This window comes from Pezoporus flaviventris, unplaced genomic scaffold, assembly GCF_033815535.1.
Source record: "Pezoporus flaviventris isolate CSIRO_AGI_PZ_B2104156 unplaced genomic scaffold, CSIRO_AGI_Pfla_v1 ptg000027l, whole genome shotgun sequence".
Classification (NCBI taxonomy): Eukaryota; Metazoa; Chordata; class Aves; order Psittaciformes; family Psittacidae; genus Pezoporus; species Pezoporus flaviventris.
Window position 1 is genome coordinate 3,849,569 of NW_026892575.1, and position 21,321 is coordinate 3,870,889.

General features: G+C 38.1%; 1 protein-coding gene across 5 annotated transcripts in view; it reads left to right on the top strand.

Moving 5' to 3' along the window:
• LOC133271965 (transcription initiation factor TFIID subunit 4-like) overlaps positions 1 to 21,321 on the top strand; it is a 149,092-nt gene that overhangs the window by 46,925 nt on the left and 80,846 nt on the right. For 3 of the 5 annotated variants that reach the window (XM_061458500.1, XM_061458501.1, XM_061458502.1), the window contains exons 11-12: positions 15,758 to 15,888; positions 17,905 to 18,030. In XM_061458500.1, coding sequence (XP_061314484.1) covers positions 15,758 to 15,888; positions 17,905 to 18,030 — 257 coding nt within the window. Of the gene's footprint in view, positions 1 to 691; positions 792 to 1,454; positions 1,843 to 15,757; positions 15,889 to 16,110; positions 16,192 to 17,904; positions 18,031 to 21,321 lie in introns of those variants that run through there. The other 2 variants (XM_061458503.1, XR_009744305.1) reach the window with 2 other exon arrangements.

Below are 21,321 nucleotides of genomic sequence, written 5' to 3' on the forward strand. Positions count from 1 at the left end.
AGTAGATTTCAGAGCTTCTATTTAAAGCATTTGTTACTAGTTTAATAAGAGTTATTCTGTCACCCTGCTTCATCTGTTTGTTTGTCAACAGTTGTGCTTATGTTTGAATGAGATGAAACTGCACTATTGATGATTGCTCTTTCATATACAGAGAAATTCTAACATGAAAGCACACTTCTCTGGTTTACTTTAGAGAGTTTTTATAGCTGCTTACATTACAGCTGTGGGTTCTGAAATTCTGAGCTATTGTGTTTACTGTGAATGTAATCTTTTGTTTTCACTGCACTTTTTGTTGATGTGACTTTGTCATTTTTATTGTTGACTTTTAACTTTTTATCCATGAGTTGATTTGTCTTCAATCTGAAACATTCTTTTAAGATCAGTTTTTCTACCAGCATCTTTCTAACAGGGTGATCTCCTTAAATGCTTCTGGACATAACTCTTGATTGTGTTTGGAGATAGTTCTAACATGTACTTGTTCATAAGCCTAGCATTTTGAAATTGTACACTGTCTAATGACCCGCATGCCTGTGGCAGGGGGTTGGAGCTAGATGATCTCAAGGTCCTTTCCAACCCTATCTGTTCTATGATTCTGTGATTCTGTCTTAGTATCAGCAGCAGTATTGCCAAATAAACATAACCAGTAAGTATTTCAGCAGAGTGTTAAACTGTATTGTTCTTTCTTTAATAGGTCCATGATCAGACTTCCTGTTTTACACGATGTCCCAACATGTGTTGGAATGATAACTTCAGTACCACCTGAGAGCTTGGAGTCTGCCTTTCTGTGAAAGGTAGGGCAGCTTCTGTTCAATATTTTTTGTGTATTTCTAAGGTTTTCTTTTTACTAATCTTACTGGTTCTGCAACACTACAGAATCAGAGTTATGTATTTAGCAGTATCACCTTTAAGTGGCAGAACTGGTGTTATTTCATCAAACAGTAATTTCTCAAATTAAATGTAGATCTGTTCAGAATATGATTATTTATGAAAATGAAGCTGTTTCAGGCATCATTTTCAAAGGTTTTACTCCAGTTGAACTGACAGTGCAAACGAAGTACTTGCTCCCAGAAATATTTGGAGAGTTCAAGTTTTGTTTTCACCATAATACCTTGCTTCTGTTTTATGAATGTAGTGGAAGAGCCTTCTTGAAAAGGTCTTGCTATTTCTGGAAGGCAATTCTGGCCTTCAGGGCCTACCAAAATATGTTGCCCAGCCTCAAAATAAGTTTGTATCTGGGAATTGAATGGCTCAAAGATCTTGGGCTCTCTGCAAAGGAGAGCAAAATTAAGATCATCATTCTGTGGAGATGCATTCTCTACCAGTTTAATTTATAAAGTCCATCTCATAAAGAGATTTCTGGTAATACATACTGGATGTAAAATAAGAACAATAAAAAGAAAACCTTAGAGAACCATTTAATATTGTAATAAAGCTGACTTACCTTATCCCTATAGGCAAACTCCATGCTCTAGAGGTGGTGCTAATGTCCCTAACTCTCAACACATGTTGGAACATCTTTGTGGAGTAGGAAGTCCTTGATCAGTGAGCAGCATCTTCAAGGATCATTTAAAGGGGAAAAGTAAAAGGTAATATATTCTGAAGTGTATTGAAATGATTGTTCATTACGTTTATTTGGCAATCCTGCTGCTCATACTAAGGTCGTAATGTTTTAATTTCTTGCATTTATTAAAAGTACTGAAAACCTCATAAACTTCACTTTAGTCGTTCCTTCCCATGAGTTTGAATTGAATTTGTTAGCCTCCTTCATGTTGCTGAGTCTACTGCATATAAAGTCCAGATTCTACTATAACTCACTGCCAATTTGACTGGGTTTTTTGGGCTTTTTTTTGCAGTGGTTATAACATGGAGAGGGTTTGTGTGTAGCTGTAACACCGAAGGCTGTGCTAGATGAGGTACCACAATCTGTTCTTGTACAATAATTTCGATGTGCAACTTCAGTGTCAACTATTGTAAACTACATTTGATTTTGTTAAAATACATAGCTGACTGTGTCTGATCTGAATAAATTTTATAGTGGAAGATGATCCAGCAATGCACAGGTTTGGTGTTAATGGCACAATTTCCTGATCTTGACAATTTTTCTTCTAATCATGGACATACAGAGGTGAAGATGCTGATGTTTTGAAATTCAGGTTAAGGTCTTTGGTCTACTCTTCTGGTATCCTTCATAATTTCCTTTCTGGCTGACACCTCCATAAGATGACCCTCGTGTTGAGGGTTATCGTCTGCCTGGCATTAGGCTTGTAGTGGACAATATGTTACCAATAGGACTTCTATAGTGACAGAGAGGCAGTTTCTCTGGGAGGGAAGAGGGAGGAAAGTCTGCATTGTTTGCAGAAGTTGCTATAAAAGAGCAGCAGCGTACAGGCAGATTCATATACTTGGTATTTTTTTTAATCCTCATGTGGATGTGATTGAGAGCGTGTTCTGTTACTGTGACGACTGTGCTACAGGATGCTGACATTTGTGCCTACACGCATGTTTGTCATCTCTGACATTCTTATGACAGTTCTCCATCTTGGTCTCACCTGACATCCTTTCATAATTGTAGGCTTTGTACTTAAGCCTGAGGTCCTGTAATGACTTAGTGTCTTCTGATCTTGGGTTTAGCCCAAGAAGTACATTCTTCTAGCCTGCATGAGAACAGGTAAGAGCTAAATCCCCAGATAAGAACTTCGCTGTTGCTTTCATAAGGACTCTTAACTTGCATCGTTGCCATATTAGTTCTTTCTCATCTGGTCCCTCTAACAATCTCTTTTGATTTGGCTCTGTAGTGAGCACCCAAACAAAAGTGCACTGAAGCATGTACTGTTATTCATAAAAACAGAGAACATATTTTCCAGTTCTGTACAGTAACTCTGTGTTTATTCTTGAATGCCTTTGGAGACGCTTATTATATTGTATTATATTTTTGTATGGGGAACACGAAGATTTAAAAAAAAATCCTATTACTGTAATTTGTATATTCTCATTTGACTTGTTGAGACCTGCACCTATTACAGTTCTTATCCCTCCTCTGTCTTTTACATTTTACATTTTCTTCACATTATACAGGTGGTGCAGCGCAGGTTACTGGGCTCATAGGGTAGGATCTGAATGTATTTCCCAAAGGTTCTTTGACATTCAGTTGCTCCTTTTTAATAACTTCATCACCTTCCTGTTTTTTTAGGATATATATGTGCAATTGAACAAAAGTAATCTTAAAGAGGAGTTGTTAAAGGAGAAGGAATTAAACATCAAAATTAAGGATGTTTCCCTAGTGCATTGAGATCCTGAATTTGGAGAAACTAGGTAATATATGGTTTAGTTACAGAAAAAAATAGGGAACAATAGTAATAGCTTCTCTTCCTTCAGAGTTTACATTTTTTCTGTCCTCTCTGATGAGATGTAAGGCTTCCTTGCTATCTGAATATCAAGCATTCTCTTCTCCTAGATGCACTGTTTATACGTTCACACTTTCATTATTTGTGGCAACTCCTTCCATTTTCTAGGCTTCCACGTACCTGTACATAATGTTGTTTGGTGAATAGCTTGGTTCTGTTTCAGAAAAAACACTAGGGATAATAAAAGGACTCTTTAGGGATGATTAATAGCTGCCTTTCAGCTGCTTAATTATCTGGGTTAGAGACAGAATTTTGGAAACTGGATTGTCTGGTTACATATATTTTAAGTCAGACCTCTTCTCAAATTAGTTCTTTTTGCCAAGAAGTATGAATTATGTGTGGGTTTCCCCGACTTACCCACCTTGTTGAGAATTCTTAGCGAAGTGAAAGCTTTTATTTAATTTTTTTCTTTTTTTTTTTTTTGGTCATTCTTGCATGCCTTACATCAAAAAAAAAAAGCCATTAATTGTATAAGTAGGGTTAAGTAGGATTCTTGAGAAGTTCTTTTTCTACTTGGTGAATATTTTTTTTCCTGCCTCAGATCCCACCAACTTGCATAAGAGCTCTGAATTGACACAGAAAACAAGAGCAGACGTTTGGCCTGCGTTATACATAGATTTTGCATGGGTCTAACTATTTCTCTGGTTCTCTTGTGTTAAAATAATTACACTGGTATGTATGACCCCCATTTTTCTGGTTTCCCCTGTGCAAGAATTAGGGATACAAAATTAAATTAGAAGGTAAAGCTTAAAAAAAAACAGGGTGGGTGGTTTTTTTGGTTTTGTTTTTTTTTTTTTGCCAGGAGGGTAGTGAAGTTATGGGACTCTGTTTTAAGATGTTGCAGGTTTAAAACTTCTCTTGAAAAATTATAGGAGGTAAATTCCATCCTGACCTAATAGAGAGGATAGATAAGATCCTCTAACCTAGGAGCGTCCTAGGCAATATATTGTCACACAATTATCACGGCACACTTTTTTTTTAATAGTCTTCCAGCAGCATTTCCTCTTCTGCTGTAAGAGAAGGGATGAGAAACTGTATTATCTAGTGTATAACTTCTTATACAATACTATAATTCATAACTATTTATTGTAGTTAGTGGTAAGTTAATCCACTATAGTACTGAAAACAAGCTTTATGAGTGGTTTTGTACCAGTGTGTTCATACTACAAAGTTTGAGCCTTGGTTAAACCTTCCTTCACTAGAATAATTTGGTTAGCGTTTTGTGCGGAGGGAGAAGGAGAAGAGAGTATTAAAATCTATGTAACATTTATTAAGATTTTTTATTTCTTTAGGTTACATTCCAGTTGTATATCTGGTTATCTTTTTTTCTGCTCCGTTTTGCACTGAAAATTGTAATGTATTTTGAGGATTTTAATCTCTAAGTTTGGGATTTCTTAATTGATTTTTAAAAAGCAGCTGATTTTTCACCAGTTTCTTAATTTCACAAAATGTTTTCTGGGGAATTGTCTCAAGGTGGTTGTTCTGAAGCATAGAACAAATACTACACCCAGCAAGTTAGAATTCTCAAGAAGACCTCCCACTTTTATGCAGATGCTGGCTCATGAGGGTAGTTTTTATCCTATGAGAGGAGAAATCATAGAATGGTTTGGGTTGGAAAGAACCTTAAGATCATCAAGTTCCAACCCCCCTGCCATGGGCAGTGGCACCTCATGCTAAACCATGACAACCAAGGCTTTGTCCAACCTGGCCTTGAGCATTTACCACTTCTTCAAGCGACGTGTTCTGGTGACCCACCACTCTCACAGTTCAGTGTTCTTTTACAAACAAGATTACTGAAGTAATTCATGTTGGGTCTTCTGTTATTTTGTAAATTACAATTACATGGTGATAAGTCATTTTCTTTTAACAAAGTCAATTTATTACCTATGAATGTGAACTGGTAATGTTGAAAAGTTTTACAAAAACTTTCCCATCCCAGTTTGGGGCTGATTTGGAGCTATGGAATATATCTTGGCCTTGTGCCCCTCACAGAGCGGTGCTGAGTTTTACCTGCTAGAGGAAATCATTTACCAAATCTCAAATCACTTGGCACTGATTCTCTCTAGTTTGGCAGGAAATAATCTGTATCTTGTGGCTTCCCTAAATGCACTCCAGGTTATAGGTTCCTCAGAGATGCCTGTGCAAATGAGTTCATTTAGATTAACTGTTTTTGTGAAGAGAGCAACTAAAGTTCTATGGTTTCTCCTTTCTTCATTCTGTCTTCCAGCACCAAACAGGCTTAACGGTATAGCAAGTCAACATTTATTTAATTATTTATGCGTTCAGCTAGAAAGACTTAAAGTGAAGCTTTTAGTTAAAGGACTGAAAACAGAAGCATCCCCTGATCTGTAGCTTAATATTTAAGGTGGGGCTTTCCCTTTGATAACAGTGTGAAAGCTATATGGGAGATTTACCCTGTTCTTAAGTAGCACCTGACTAGGTTGTGGCAAGTTCAGTAATTACCATCTGTGGCTCCCCAGGATCTCAAGAGCTCTTAGTACTAGAGTTGTTCTGCCTTTGTGCCTCATCAGCCTGATAGTTAAATGCTGTTGCTCAGTTTAGAACTATTAATGCAATAATTTTAGACAAAGTACCTATAGCTTATGTTGGTTTCATGACCTGCTTTCTGTAGAGACCACGTATGGTGTGTCATAGGACATAGAAATACCTAGTTTCTAACTAGAAATAGAAATTTCTAGTTTTAGGTGTACTGCTCTCTCCCCCATATTTTTTCAGCTGTTAGTGTCCAGAAGTTCCTGTGTAGTGTAAGTCTTGAACAGTGACTACTTAGCTGATCACATGTTTAATTGCATCGAATTTTAGAGATTAAGATGTTTTGAATATCTCACTGCTGACAACTACATCAGATCTGTAAAATCATTAGTTGCCCTTATGCTGCAAGTCCTGTAAAACTCTGCTGGTTATATTGGGATTAAAAGAGGAACAGGGCTCAAGCCTACAGTTGGAAATGCAATCCAAGACCCAGCCTAGTACTTTCTGTGCTGTAGATATGACCATGTGCATCTTCGTTGCATTATTCTACATCTGATGTCATTGAGGTTAAATAGAAGTTTAAACAAGTCATGTCCCAGATTGATGAACTTTCCTGATTTGTTTCTGTTATGTAGTATGCAAGCCATCTGTAATAGCAGAGGAGGTCTAGAACTCAGAAATCTGGTTCCAGTTGCACTTTGGGCCAGTATTTCATGCATAGAACTACAGCATGCAAGAAGTTCTTTAAGAAATTGCTCCTTTTTTTAAGATGATGGTAGACAGTGCTTTCCCCATTTCTGCCTGACCTGTGATTAGGGCAAATAGGGACTAATTATGCATTCTTCCAATGTTTCTGTTGAAGGACAAGACAAATTCAAGCCCTAAATACATACTGTTTAACTGTTTAAAACCAGTTCTTCAGGGTTTTTCTGTTTTAAGTGTAAACGTAAAGACATTTTATATACAGGCACTCAATAATTTATCACATCAATAATCAGTCAGACCTGATGTTTTACAAATAATTTTTTTATCTTTGATCTCAATCCTGTCAGTCAGTATAAATTATTAAAGTAACTTTTTGATTCTTTGAAAGCCTATCTGCAAAGATGGTATTTTTCTTCTGCTTCTCAAATAGGGCAGTACTCTTCTTACAATTTATTTCAGTTTGTTTGATCAATAAAATATAATTAAACTTTTAAAGTGCAGCAAAGCACGTACCTTTCAGGTATCTAAGCAGATGATAGCACTCTCAGAATTTTCACTTCTTGGGACCTGAAAGTTTTCAATGACAAGGTTTAGGTGCTTTTATGTTTGTATAAAACAATCTTGTGCTAGTGACACATATGCCAATATCAGAATAATATTGCTGAATGTTTTTTCCCCTCAAGGTTTTTGGAACTTACATAAAAGTTCTAACTTTATAGAAACTCTGTTGCAATATCTCAAACTTTTAACTAGACTATAGTTTATTTGTAGCAAAAAAACCCTCCAAAACTTACACTTCCTTTGCATGTCATGTTGTATACTGTAGATCTTTATTAAATGCTGATTGAACCATGGTTTGCTATTAAAGTCTCCAAACATGTAATTAAGAATTATTATGTAGATAGGCTTTATCTTGTTGTTCTGTAAGTATTTGGCAGATTAGAAATTTGCTTAGTTTGGGGGTATTGATTTGTTATACTTCATGTTTCTCATATAGGATAGTGTGACTCAACTGACTTGCTTTTTTGTTTGATGCCTCTGATGTGTTGAAACTGAGTCATGCCACAAAGAATTGAAGTGTTCATGCAAACAGTCATCAATTCTTGATGGTCTTGTACAGCTCTGGTGTAGTGGAGATCTGGCGAGACCACTTAAATGAAGAATGTGACCTTAGTTATGTCTTTAAAAATATAAAACCTCAAATTCATGTGGAGAGAATGGTGAAAATTATTGCTTGGAGCATTGCTTTGCTCTGGCTTAATTTTTATTTTTATCCTTGATGGTGTTTTTATCATAGCTCTAGGGAAAGTTCAGAATTGTATTGCTAAAGCCATTTTAAGAGCTTGAAGCATATACTTGTTATCAAAAATGTCTAAATTTAACAAATGTGTTATTTATAAGCAAGAACTTTTTCAAGTTACACATATTTTTATGTTTTACTTTCAAGTGTATGGCTCCTGTTTTAAATGAAGAATTTTGGTCTTAAAACTACAAATAAAGAGGGCCACATTACTGAACTTAAAGCACGTTAAGAAGGTCACCTAAAAGTCAGAAAAAAGTTCAACTTTTATTAACCAAAGACAGATTGTAGCAGTTTCTTGGTAGAACTAAGGTGGGAGGTTTTTTTATTTAATCCTAATTTTCTCTTAGGGTTTTATGTTTCTGTATATATGTAAGTGCAAATATTATGACTTACTATTGCATTGGTCAGATGGTGCAATTAAGACTGGAATCCAGAATGCTAGGACCTAAATAAAAATGCCTGTGGATGAAGCCACTGTCTAGTGACCTGGTTAGAAAGATGAATAATCTATTGAAGATATTTGTGGTTTGTGATGCAATTAAGTGTAGATAGTATTATATATGTGTATATACCTTCTTAAAACTATTTTTATAGAATCATAGAATAATTAAGGTTGGAAAGGACCTTAAGATCATCTAGTTCCAACCCCCCTGCTGTGGGGAGGGACACCTTACGCTAAATCATATCACCCAAGGCCTCGTCCAGCCTGGTCTTGAACACTGCCAGGGATGGAGCATTCACAACTTCCCTGGGCAACCCATTCCAGTGCCTCACCACCCTAACAGGAAAGAATTTCTTTCATATATCCAATCTAAACTTCCCCTGTTTAAGTTTTAACCCATTACCCCTTGTCCTGTCACTACAGTCTCTAATGAAGAGTCCCTCTCCAGCATCCCTATAGGCCCCCTTCAGATACTGGAAGGCTGCTATGAGGTCTCCACGCAGCCTTCTCTTCTCCAGCCTGAACAGCCCCAACTTCCTCAGCCTGTCTTCATATGGGAGGTGCTGCAGTCCCCTGATCATACTCGTGGCCCTTCTCTGGACTTGTTCCAACAGTTCCATGTCCTTTTTATGTTGAGGACACCAGAACTGCACACAATACACCAGGTGAGGTCTCACGAGAGCAGAGTAGAGGGGCAGGATCACCTCCTTCGACCTGCTGGTCACGCTCCTTTTGATGCAGCCCAGGATACGGCTGGCTTTCTGGGCTGTGAGTGCACACTGAAGCTGGCCCATGTTCATTTTCTCATCTACCAACACCCTGAAGTCCTTCTCCTCAGGGCTGCTCTGAATCTCTTCTCTGCCCAACCTGTAGCTGTGCCTGGGATTGCTCCGACCCAGGTGTAGGACCTTGCACTTGGCATGGTTAAACCTCATGAGGTTGGCATCAGCCCACCTCACAAGCGTGTCAAGGTCCCTCTAGATGGCATTCCTTCTCTCCAGCGTATCAGCCGAACCACACAGCTCGGTGTCATCAGCAAACTTGCTGAGGGCGCACTCAATCCCACTGTCCATGTCACCGACAAAGATGTTAAACAAGACCAGTCCCAACACCGATCCCTGAGGGACACCACTCGTTACTGGTCTCCAGCTGGACATTGAGCCATTGACCACAACTCTTTGTGTGTGGCCATCCAGCCAGTTCTTTATCCACCGAGTGGTCCATCCATCAAATCCCATTTAGAGACAAGGATGTCGTGTGGGACCGTGTTGAATGCTTTGCACAAATCCAGGTAGATGACATCAACTGCTCTACCCCTGTCCATCAGTTCTGTAGCCCCATCACAGAAGGCCACCAGATTGGTCAGGCAGGATTTCCCCTTGTGAAGCCATGCTGGCTGTCACCAAGCACCTTGTTGTTTTTCATGTGCCTTAGCATGCCTTCCAGGAGGATCTGCTCCAAGATTTTGCCAGGCACAGAGGTGAGACTGACTGGTCTGTAATTCCCCTTCTTGAAAATGGGGGTTATATTTCCCTTTTTCCAGTCATCAGGAACTTCACCTGACTGCCATGATTTCTCAAATATGATGGACAGTGGCTTAGCAACTTCATTCGCCAGCTCCTTCAGGACCCGCGGATGGATTTCATCAGGACCCATGGACTTGTGCACGTTCAGATTTTTAAGATGGTCTCAAACCAGATCCTCTCCTACAGTGGGCGCAAGGTCTTCATTCTCACAGTCCCTGCATCTGCCTTCCAAGACTTGGGTGGTTTGGTCAGAGCCTTTGCCAGTGAAGACCGAGGCAAAGAAGTCATTCAGAACCTCAGCCTTCTCCAAATACTGTGTAGCCAGTTCTCCCGAGAGCTTCCTGAGGGGGCCTACATTGTCCCTAGTCTGTTTTTTATTTGCTACATACCTGTAGAATCCCTTCCTGTTATCTTTAATACCTCTAGCCAAGTTTAATTCTAACTGGGCCTTAGCTTTCCTAACCTGGTCCCTAGCTTCCCAGACAACATCCTGTATTCTTCCCAGGCTGCCTCTCCTTGCTTTCACCTTTTATGAGCCTCTTTTTTTCACTCTAAGTTTCCTCAGCAGCTCCTTATCCACCCAAGGAGGTCTCCTGGCCCTCCTGCTGCACTTCCTTCTAGTTGGATGCAACACTCCTGAGCTTATAGCAGGTGATCCTTGAATATCAACCAACAGTCTTGGGCCCCCCTGCCCTCTAGGGCTGTATCCCATGGAACCTTACTCAGCAGGTTCCTGAAGAGGCCAAAGTCTGCTCCCTTGAAGTCCAGGGCAGTGAGCTTGCTGCACACTCTTCTCACTGTCCTGAGGATCTCAAATTCGACCATCTCATGATCGCTGCATCCAAGGCTGCCCTGGAGCGTCACATTTCCAACCAGCCCTTCCCTGTTGGTGAGCACGAGGTCAAGCATGGCACCTCTCCTCGTCGGCTCCTCTATTACTTGCAGAAGGAAGTTGTCTTCCACACAATCGAGGAACCTCCTGGATTGGTTGTGCCGGGCCGTACCCTCCTTCCAGCAGATGTCAGGGTGGTTGAAGTCCCCCATGAGAACAAGGCCTTGCAAGCGTGAGGCTTTTCCTATCTGTCTGTAGAGTGCTTCATCCGCAGGTTCTCCTTGATCAGGCGCTCTGTAACAGATCCCCACAGTAATGTCTCCCATAGCTATATTCCCTTTAACCCTGACCCACAAACTCTCTGTGGACTGCTCACCTGTCCCCAGAGAGAGTTCCATACTCTCCAGCCTATCCCTAACATAAAGGGCAACTCCCCCTTGCCACCTACCAGGCCTGTCTTTTCTAAAGAGCCTGTAACCTTCCATTCCAACACTCCAGTCATAGAAGCCATCCCACCATGTTTCTGTGATGCCTATTATGTCATACCCCTGTGGATGTGCACACATCTCTAATTCCTCTTGTAGTTTTAAGAATATAAATATATCTATATTATATATAATATATATGTAATATATAATATAAAACTATATATTTTTATATATTTATCATCATCATCAGGCTAGGGAAACTTGCAAAGGGAAGAGAAGCCTTTCTTCCATGTCACTTGATGATACTAAAACTGTGAAAAGCAGTTACACACATTAGAAGAATATCTCAGGAATTTCCTAGTTAGAGATCAGCATTATTTTCCTTTGATGGCAGACAGAATTCCAGTGTGCTTTTTATGAATGTGATTAAACTAAGGAGGAAATGCAGCAGCAAAGAAAACAAAAGCCAAGAAACAACCTAAGTCTGTAATATAGAAGTATCTAGAAGGTAGTGGTTTCAGCCCTTTACATAGATTCAGTTTCTGCTTGGCATTTTCTCTGAGTAGAACAAAGCAAAAGATGACGATCTGTAAACAGTGGTATGAGAGCTTTTTCTTAGGTCAGTGGATCAGTAAAAGGGGCATGCATGATTGTTTATGAAAGTATAAGTAGGCCAGCCTTCCCAAGCATAGATGAGATTGGTAATTTTCCCATCCTTGCCCCAAATACAATTCAGCTATTGAAGTAGGAGGATGCCAAATCGTCATGTAGTATACAGCTTTGGAATGCACCCTGCTTCTGACACCTTATGCTAACAGGGTTTTAACTAATGTTATTTGTAGCAGGGAAGAGGTGATGATGCTTCCACACATGATAAATGTTGTGCAACACCAGCTGACTTTTTAAAAAAGTATCTTTTTGTTTTTTTTGTAGTCTGGCTTCTTGACACTAATTCATTTTTGGGGGGAAATTTGTTTTGTATTCTTTCTTCCTTAGCCTGTTTTCCAAAGAAAACTGGCTTTAAATGATTGAACATTCTATTCATCTGCCTTCTCTATCCCTTCAGGTAACTTTTGAATCCATTGATAAATCGGCAGCTAGATTGCTCCGTGTGTCACAGTTGAGGGGGAAATGGACCTTTTTCTTTGTTTTGCTTGGCTGCCAATCAGTGCTGTTGTACAGACTACTCAGGCTGTCCTCAGGCTGAGCAGGCTGTGCCCAGCTAGCAAGCTGGACAAATATGGCTAGGAGGCATGCCAGGGGGTGATCCTAGATGTATGAGGGAGCTGGGGCATTGTGCAGTAAGGAACATAGGAGGAAACTGGAGCTATGCAGGAGGACAGGGATCACTGAATTGCTCAGGTTGGAAGAGACCTTGAGTGGTCATTTAGCCCAACCTTTTGCTCTAAGCTGGGTCAATGTTAAATACAGCCAAGGCTGCTTAGGGCATTGTCTGTCTGAGTCTTAAAAACTTGGAAGGTATGAGAGTCTACAACTTTTTTGTGCGAAGTGTGCCAGTACTTCCTCATCTTCAGAATGCAGTCACAACTTCTACTGTTTCAGTTTATGAATTTCTTTCTTTCAGGGATCCTCAATAAAGAGTCTGGCTCAATCTTCTCAATGACCTCTCCCTCAAGACTTCTCTGGGCTAAAGAACCCTCAGATCGTCCTCATATAAGTCATATGCTCCAACCCCATAACTGTCTTGGTGACTTCTGGGGATTTAAGTGTTTTCAAGGCTTGTACAGGGTGTCCCAAAATTGATCGCAGTATTCTAGATGTGGGCTGAGTTTAAAGGAATAATTTGTTCCCTTGATGTACTGGTTACTGTTGACCTACCATTTTGCTGTTGATACATATTACTGTGCTGTTAGTCTTCACTGTTGCCAGGATGCGCTGTTGAATCCTGGTTAGCCTGCTGACCACCAGACTCTCATGTGCTTTCCATTAGGGCTGTGGCTCTGATAGGAAGCTCATAGCCCATATTGTGGCATAGAGTTAATTCCTTTGCATTTGTCCTCCTAGAATTTCATGATGTTCCAATTTGCTGCTCATCAGGTCCTTCTGACCAGCATCGCTCAGTGTGGTGCCAGTTGCAGACTTGATAGGGGTGCTTCATGTCTTCCCCCTCCAGGTTCCTGAGACACATATAAAAAGGGAAAAGTCCCAGCCCACACTCCTGAGGGACTACATTTATAACTGGCCTCCGGGTAGTTTTCTGAACTTTAAAATACTGTGTTGAGGGGTTTCAGTAGTAGAAAGTTACTGGGATATTGAAGAGGCTGATGATGAGGATATAGGACAAGAATCTTTAGGAACCAGACATCTCGGAGAATAGTCCTTTGATTATGGGTGAATTTCTAATGAGCTGAATAAGCAACAAACCATATGATAGTTGAATTTACTTAGAACAAAAGTCTTTAAAATTAGGAAAACCTTTATTGTGGAAAGCCTAAAGTGGTGATAGTTCGATTGTGTGTGTTCAGTTTGGTAGCTGTAGTTACACTACTGAAATTAAAAGAATCATTATTTTAACAATTACTTATTCATACCCTTACCTGGAATACTCAGCAGAATATTTCATCTCAAACCTGTTTTCTGAATACTAGTTAATTAAATTTCCCTTCTTACTTGCGTTTTACCTTTCAGACTAGGGTTTTTTGTTTGATAGCTTTGCTTACACATCTTTGCAGAATACAATGGTGCATGCTCAAGTAGCCTTGATATTGCAAGTCTGACTTGCACAAATAGCTTGTACCAATATGAATAGTCTTACCAACTTCAAGGACTTAATTTGCATGAGTAACAGTTGCAGCGCGGGGATCTGAATGTATACGTCTGCTTTCCATTACACGTTCAGCTCTCAGCAACTTCAGCGGAGTTCTATCTCTATTACAGGAGGCAAATTGGGTGCCAAGAAAGATGTAATTTCTTTCCACGATAAAGCGGAAATCAGTTAAAAAGCGTATGTGCATATTGCTAAAATCCTTCAGGTAACATGTACAGTGTGGAGTTGGTGGTGGCTTAAGTTAGCTGAAGAGATAATTTCCTTAATAACCCTTTGAAGTTGTTAATATCGGAATTACATGGCATAGGGCGCTGGGAAGCGCGGGAATGGCGTGCTGTAGTGATGCAGTAAAGCACCCACTGAAGCAGACACCGCGGATCAGAAGATGAAGGGGAGACGGGCGAGGGAGGGCCGCGGTATCCATAACCGCGCCAGGCTGTCGGCGTTACCTCAGCGGGGCCGCCGCAGCGCCCCCAGCCGGCGGTGTCTGCGGCCACCGCCCCGCCCCGCCCCGCCCCGTTGATGGAGCGGCCGCAGCCCGGCGCTGACAGAAGCCCAGGGTGATGGTGAACGCTGCCAGCTCGCCTCAGATCACATCATGGAAATAACAGACGTGTACATCCCCGTAAGACCGCTGCTCACTTGTTCGCCCTCATTTTTTAGACGTGTGACGGTTTCTTGCTCTTGAATTTGGCCACAAAATGCCTTGCAAAACAAATACTCGTTCTTAAGCCTCTCAGGTTTGTATGAGCTTCGGGAACCCTCCCACACACGAGGATTACTTCTGTAATTAGCCACTCAGGAAACGTGTTCAACAATATTCTCAAACGAATTTCCTGTGCTGTTTTGTACGTACCAAAAGCATATTCACAAGTGTTTTTAAAAGCCTTGTGGAAAAGTGATTCAGTGTCATCAGAGTGTTAACCCCCCTGCGGTGGGTCAAGTCCAAGAATCCATACAAAATGCAACTGCTGATTTTTTTAATATGTATTATATATATATATATATATATGTATGTTTGTGTGTGGACACAGAGTTTTTTATCCAGAATACTGTCCCACTGGCACTACTTACATCTGTGTCCTTGTAGGAGTATAGCTTAGATTAATATCTACAAATTTATATCCAATATTCAGGAATTATTTTGATGCATTTAGGAATTCTTGTGAGTTACCCATAATCTTGTTTCCATAGCTCAGGTGTTTTCTTAATATATTAGTACGTTAGACTGTAGAGTTTGCTTTTCATATAAACTTTAGCACAAAATACCAAATATCTAAATAACTACAAACACGACTTTTAGCAGTGTTTGAGGGACAATTGGCGTTTCTTAATAACTGTTGTTAATATGGCTTTATTTGTTTGTATTTAATTAATAGTTTTTTTCCCTAAACTGTTTTTATTATCACTAGCATGCCAGTAGCGTAGGCTAAAGTACATAAGCAACAGTATGCTTTGGGCTGCAGCCTCATCTCATTGACACTGAAATTAATGTGCACTATTGCTTCTGAAAATAAAGGAATTGCTTTGTCTTTTGTCGAACAACAAATTGTTTATGCTTTATTTTAATATACGAGGATAAGGTTCAATAAAATTTCTTATGCTTAAATTTCTAAGTGGTTAAAAAAAAAAAAGCTCTGATATCTCTTTCAAACTTTGAAATGCAGTCACACCTCTTTTCAAGGGGTCATGAATGTATCACCAAAGCCATATAAATACACTGCTGTGGAGTTTTCTGTTCAGGAATATGAAGTTGTGACTTTATGTTCTTTAGAAGGTGTCTTTTTTTTTTTATGGCGGGTAAGCTAATTCTCTTTTGGTTTCTTTTTGGTTTAGCTAAAAAATTTGGAATTACTGATGTGCCAGCTGAAGTGGTTACTTTTATTTCCCATGCAACACAAAACAGATTAAAAACAATGATAGAAAAAGTAACACTGATAACCCAGCACCGGATGGAATCGTACAAAGTAAGTGTACAAAGAAAGGTATTCTGTATGTTGTGGAATGATGCAGTGTGATTTTCATAACATACAGTAGATGTTTTGTGTCATTCTCTGTGCAAAGTGTGTTTTAAAGGCAGGTTTGTCCATCTCAGCAAATAGAAGGTGGTGTGGGATGATAGCACTGTTTGCCAGATCTGTCTTCCTTCTGTAGGAATTAGTTTTCATCTTCTCTGCTAAAGTGTCTAGCATGGAGCATCTGTTAAGCTATTTCTGTTCATAGATTGTGACTAAGATTGTTGATTCTTGATGTCTCCTTTTCAGACCAAGGTATCCTTCAATTGGATAAAAACTGTTTCAATATAAAGGAATCTATGATAAATTTACATATCCTTGTCTGTGACAAATACTAATTTTTACAAAAGCTACCAATCTGTCTTAAACCAGCAAATAAATTTCAGTTGCAAATTCTGCACTGTAATTAAACCATTATGCTCTGTTTAAAAAGAACATTTCAAGATAAAATGCTACCTTATCCCATTGTTAGTGATTGAATTCTTAAAGAAAATTAGAATTATTTAGATATATTAAACCAGAGAGGAATTTTAAGTAATACTCTGCAAACCAGCTTGAAATTCAAATAAAGCAAACATCTTTATTGATCAATTTGAAATATCCTAAATAAGATGCTAATAGCTGTTAAACTGGTGTAAAAGCAAGATTACAATAACTATTGACACACTATGGTCAAACACTAAGCTGTGTTTAGATTTCTTCAGCATATATATACAGTGAGAAGCTCTGGTTTGGGGCTCTTTTGCTTGAGGGATTTGTTTGTTTGATTGTTTGGTTTTAACCTTGAGTGAAAGCCTGGGCAAAAAAGTTTGGACTGTACCTATGCCCACCAGTTTCCCAAACCTGAATCACAGTTACACTAATTACATATGGCATTTTTGAGAAAAATTAACTAGGATCTATGGCTAGAATTAACATTACTGTGATAGAAAAATAGATTCAAAAAACCCCGAAGTCCACTATGCCTGTGTGCACTTGCATCTTTCCTTTCAATTGAGAAATACATTCTACTACATTGGATTAAAAGTAAATCTCTGTTTCTTCCCAGTATTCTTCTTCAGCTTCAGCAGTGTTAAGTCCTTCTTTCCTTCTCCCTAGGATGGCATCTGAGAAAAAAAACACTTTGCTTAGTCTGTGCTAAGCCAAAGATGTATTTAAAGGTTCTTAGGGGGAAACCACAGTGTTGTCTCCAGTTTTCATTGTCTTCTGTATATTTCTTGGTTAATGGTTTTCTTTGATTCATAACATTACAGTCAGAAAGGAGAATTTTAAGCAGATTAATACGATGGAAGCAATGTGAATAACTTACTGTTCTGACTGACATTGTTCATTGTCATAAATTTTTATTGTTTGTTGGGTCCTAGGAAAGCTTCCATGCTCTTAGTTGTCATAAAGTTCCTCTATTTTTAATAGTAATTGGAGGGTTATTTTCAACTGAATTTTTAGCTTTAATGCTTTTATTTTTTTAATGCTGCATCTTGATCATGTCTGTTACTAGTTCAAGACGAGTACATATACAGGTACTCTGTATTGTACAAATACCAGGCTTATACACTATAACTAGGATTGTTCAGTAATAAAGTTGAGCATCCTAAAGATTTTTAATTAGTGTTTGCTTTAACTCTCTGATGTCTCTCTTGCTGATAAATCAATCCTCTTTTTTTCAGTTTGCTTAAATATTAATTAAATTTAGCTGCATTATTAACCACAGGCTGGTTGCATTCCCCTGAGCTTACAAAAATTGGTAATTTATTTTTTTTTTATTGTTAGTACAATGGTGTCCTGGGTTCAGCAGTAGCAGTCATTTTTCTCCTTCTTGGAATTGACAAAGCAATTCCAAGAAGGAGAAAAATGACTGCTACTGCTGAACCCAGGACAAATGGAAAGATTTTAAGTTATAGTACCTATAGTCTTTAAATGCGTAGTCTCAATTAAAACATTTTATAAGACACTGGTTTTATTTTACAGGATGATGAGTGGTATGAACAATCTACAGATGTCCGATCACAGTTAAAGTTTTTTGAACAGTTGGAGCGTTTAGAAAAGCAAAGGAAGGATGAACAGGAGAGGGAAATCTTGTTGAAGGCTGCCAAGGTATCTGTTTTGCTCTATTTTTTTTAAACTACTAAGCAATTCATAGACTTCAAACAATTATTTAATTTCATTAAATCTGTTTCATAAATACTTTTTTTTTCTTATAACAAAAAGATGTTGTGACATTACAACTTAAATTCAGTAAGTCATGCTATCTTATCTGATGACTACAGACCTAACCACCTGGAACTCTCCTGCATTTTTCAAGATACAGCTCTGAATTTGAGGAGTTCTTGGGAATATAGGAGGCAATGGCTAACTTTTTCAGAATAACATGGTGAAATAATTTTCACAATTGCCTTTGAAATTTAATAGATGCCAGGGTTTCTGTGTCATTTGAAAATCCTAGGCTGCACTTCTGGTATTTAAACACAATCAGTAAATTCTTACAGATTTTTTTTTTTTTTTTTTTTTTAGGCTTCTTACTTCCTGAGTTACTAGATTTCTCTTATTTAAAAAAAGTTTTGTTCATTTATTTATTTTAATTTAAATACTGTGTGTCGCTCTTGGTGTTCTTCCTCTGTATAAGTGCATTATTTTATTGATCCATGCCTGTCTTCAGTTAGCTATCAGTTCTTCTGGACTTGTTCCTTTTTAACTTTAATTCCAAAGGCTGAATTTTTAAACTAGGATAATACTCTTTCAGGAGCATACAGGTATAGATAAAACCTCCTGTTTGTAGCTGAAAATTTAATTATGTATATCATATCAAAGTGCAAATAAGTTTATCCTTTAGTTATCTCAATTTTAATTGCATTTTCATTGAATTATTTATTGTATATTCTGAAGATATAATACAGAACAAGTTAACACTCAGTGGTAAGATTTAGCATCCTGATTTTGTGCCACTGATGTTCATAAATTAAGGTATTTAAAAAAAAAAAATCAACAAAAATACCTGGAAAAATAACCTACCTTTTCTTATGTCGGAAATTTGTTTCTCAGCGTAGCTGCTTTAATCTGTCCCATTTTCACTCTTAAATTGTGACTGTTCACATTGTTAAATATTCCACAAACCTCTATGTAATGTATATACTCTTTAAATGTTTAGACTGAAAAAGATAAGTAATGCTTATTAAAAAAAAAAAAGTATTTATTTTTTATCCCATTTCCTTAATTCAGTGAACACATCTTGATGACTCATGTTTTCTGTGTATCTTGCTGCTTGTTTGTTATGTTGGTTGTGGTTTTTTAAGGACATTGAGGAAAATACAGTAGCTTGTAATCCTTCAAAACATTTTCCCTGACTTCATGAAGCCTTATATATGCTGATCTCAGGTTGGGTGAGATGACCTCTCCTGTTGTCCCTTCCAACCTTAATGACTTCATGATTTGATAATCTTTGTGAGTTGTTTCTTTCTTTTAGTCTTGAATAATCTCCTGTGAAGTCAAAATTTAGGAAATAAGTACATGATCAAAATGTTTGATTACTGTAGATAACAGAGCAAATCAAAGAATTCTACAACAAGCAAATATAATAATATCCTATTTGAAGAAATTTTATTAATGAATTCATAAATCAATTTTATAACCGGAAAGTGATAAGAGGCAGCTTGGCGTAACTACGTGGTGTACTGGAAAAATATCTGAAGGTGTTAAATAACCAAAACTAAACCACAAAGTAGCCATGGAAGAGCAATGCTGATTGATCAGTATGAATGTTCAGAAAGAGAAGCTGAAGGTATTGTGAACCTTTTGGGAGGTGCTTATGCTGTTGTGATCTAAGTGAAAATGCTTATTTGGAACTGAATTTACACTGATAGTGTCTTCTTTCTGGATTGTTCAGCTGGCTCTCAGCCATTCTGTTCTGAAGAATTGACAACCTACTGCAGCACTTGTGTAGGACATAGTTTGGCAAAATATGGTCAGATTACAACCTTAATTTGAAATAATAGATTTTTCATTATTTCCTTTGAATCTAGGGTGCTGCTCAAACTTAAGACCACCCGTGCAATAATATCAGTAACTATTGAGACCTTTATTCTGAATTTCTGTGTACTAATTCCTTACTCAGGATTTAGAATTTTCTGTCTTTTATAAACTTGCCTAGTAGTGTAAGGAGATAGACGTCTTTGTGGAAAGAATGCAGTAATTGTAATGACACAGGTATTACCTGAACGCAGTTAAAATCTGCCCCAGCTGTCCTGGCAATCGCGATAAAGATCAGTAACCATTTCATGTCTGTTTGTGGGTGGTGGTTGATATTTGTGCCTGTAAAAAGGGTAATAGTTAAACTGTCTGTAGAGACTGAAGTACCCACGATGCAAAGAAGTCTTTTCCCCAGTCATGGCATCTTTATCACCTTGACAGTACTGTGTGCTTAAAGGTTAGAAAACTTTGGATTTTAAAATGAAATTTCTGTTTCTGATTTTTTTCTACAGATGCTTGTATCTAAAAATCAGATTTTTTTTTATTTATAACTGCAGCTTCTTAATGTGACTTTCAGATGAACAGATTTTTTTATGTTGTACATGTTTTGTACATACTTCTAAAGTTACTCAGCAGAGTAATTTTAGGAAGAGTTTCAAAATTGCCTCATCTATTGCCTGTTCTGTGAAAATTCTGTTTTCATTATTTCCACTTTGGAGCTTTGTTAACAGCCAAAGCCCAGGTTTTTGACAAAGAGTAAGGCAAGGAAATGTTTTGGCTATTGGAGTGAGTGGTATTAAATAGTCAAACTTAACAAAATAATCAACTGAAAAGATGAAAAAACAAAGGGATAGACAAAAATGAAATGGGAGTCAGCATGAGTGTTTGGGAAGCCTTGAAACCAATTTAGTAATTTTGCATTGTAATTCAGCAAGGGGTAAGAAGATATTGGGTTTGCAGGTTTTGTTGTTGTTTTGGGTAGTGGGTTGGTTTCTTTAGGAGGAGAAAAGAAAATTTAACACTAGTGTTCTGATTGATCTGCAACCATAATGGGGTTGATTTTGCTTCAGAAAATGTTTTTGAGAGAAAGAGATAAAATTGGATTGGAAATAGACTCAAAGTTAGGTTCCAAAAGGGATTTAAAAATTTTGCCAATCTGAGAAAAGTCACTATCCCAGTTAAAAATAAGTGTGAAGCTAGAGAGTATCTTTAAAGCAAAATAACAGTATTATTTGGCTTGTTGAATGAGAGAATATTACAAAATTTTACTTGCCATGCCTGATAAGTACTAGAGAAATAGAAACTTCATACCACAATTTAGAGAAGAATGACTCATGTTTGCATTTCAGCGAGGTATTTGGGGGGATGACACACTTGATAGGAAAGGAAAACTCATACTATGCTATAGTAGCAATGCAACAC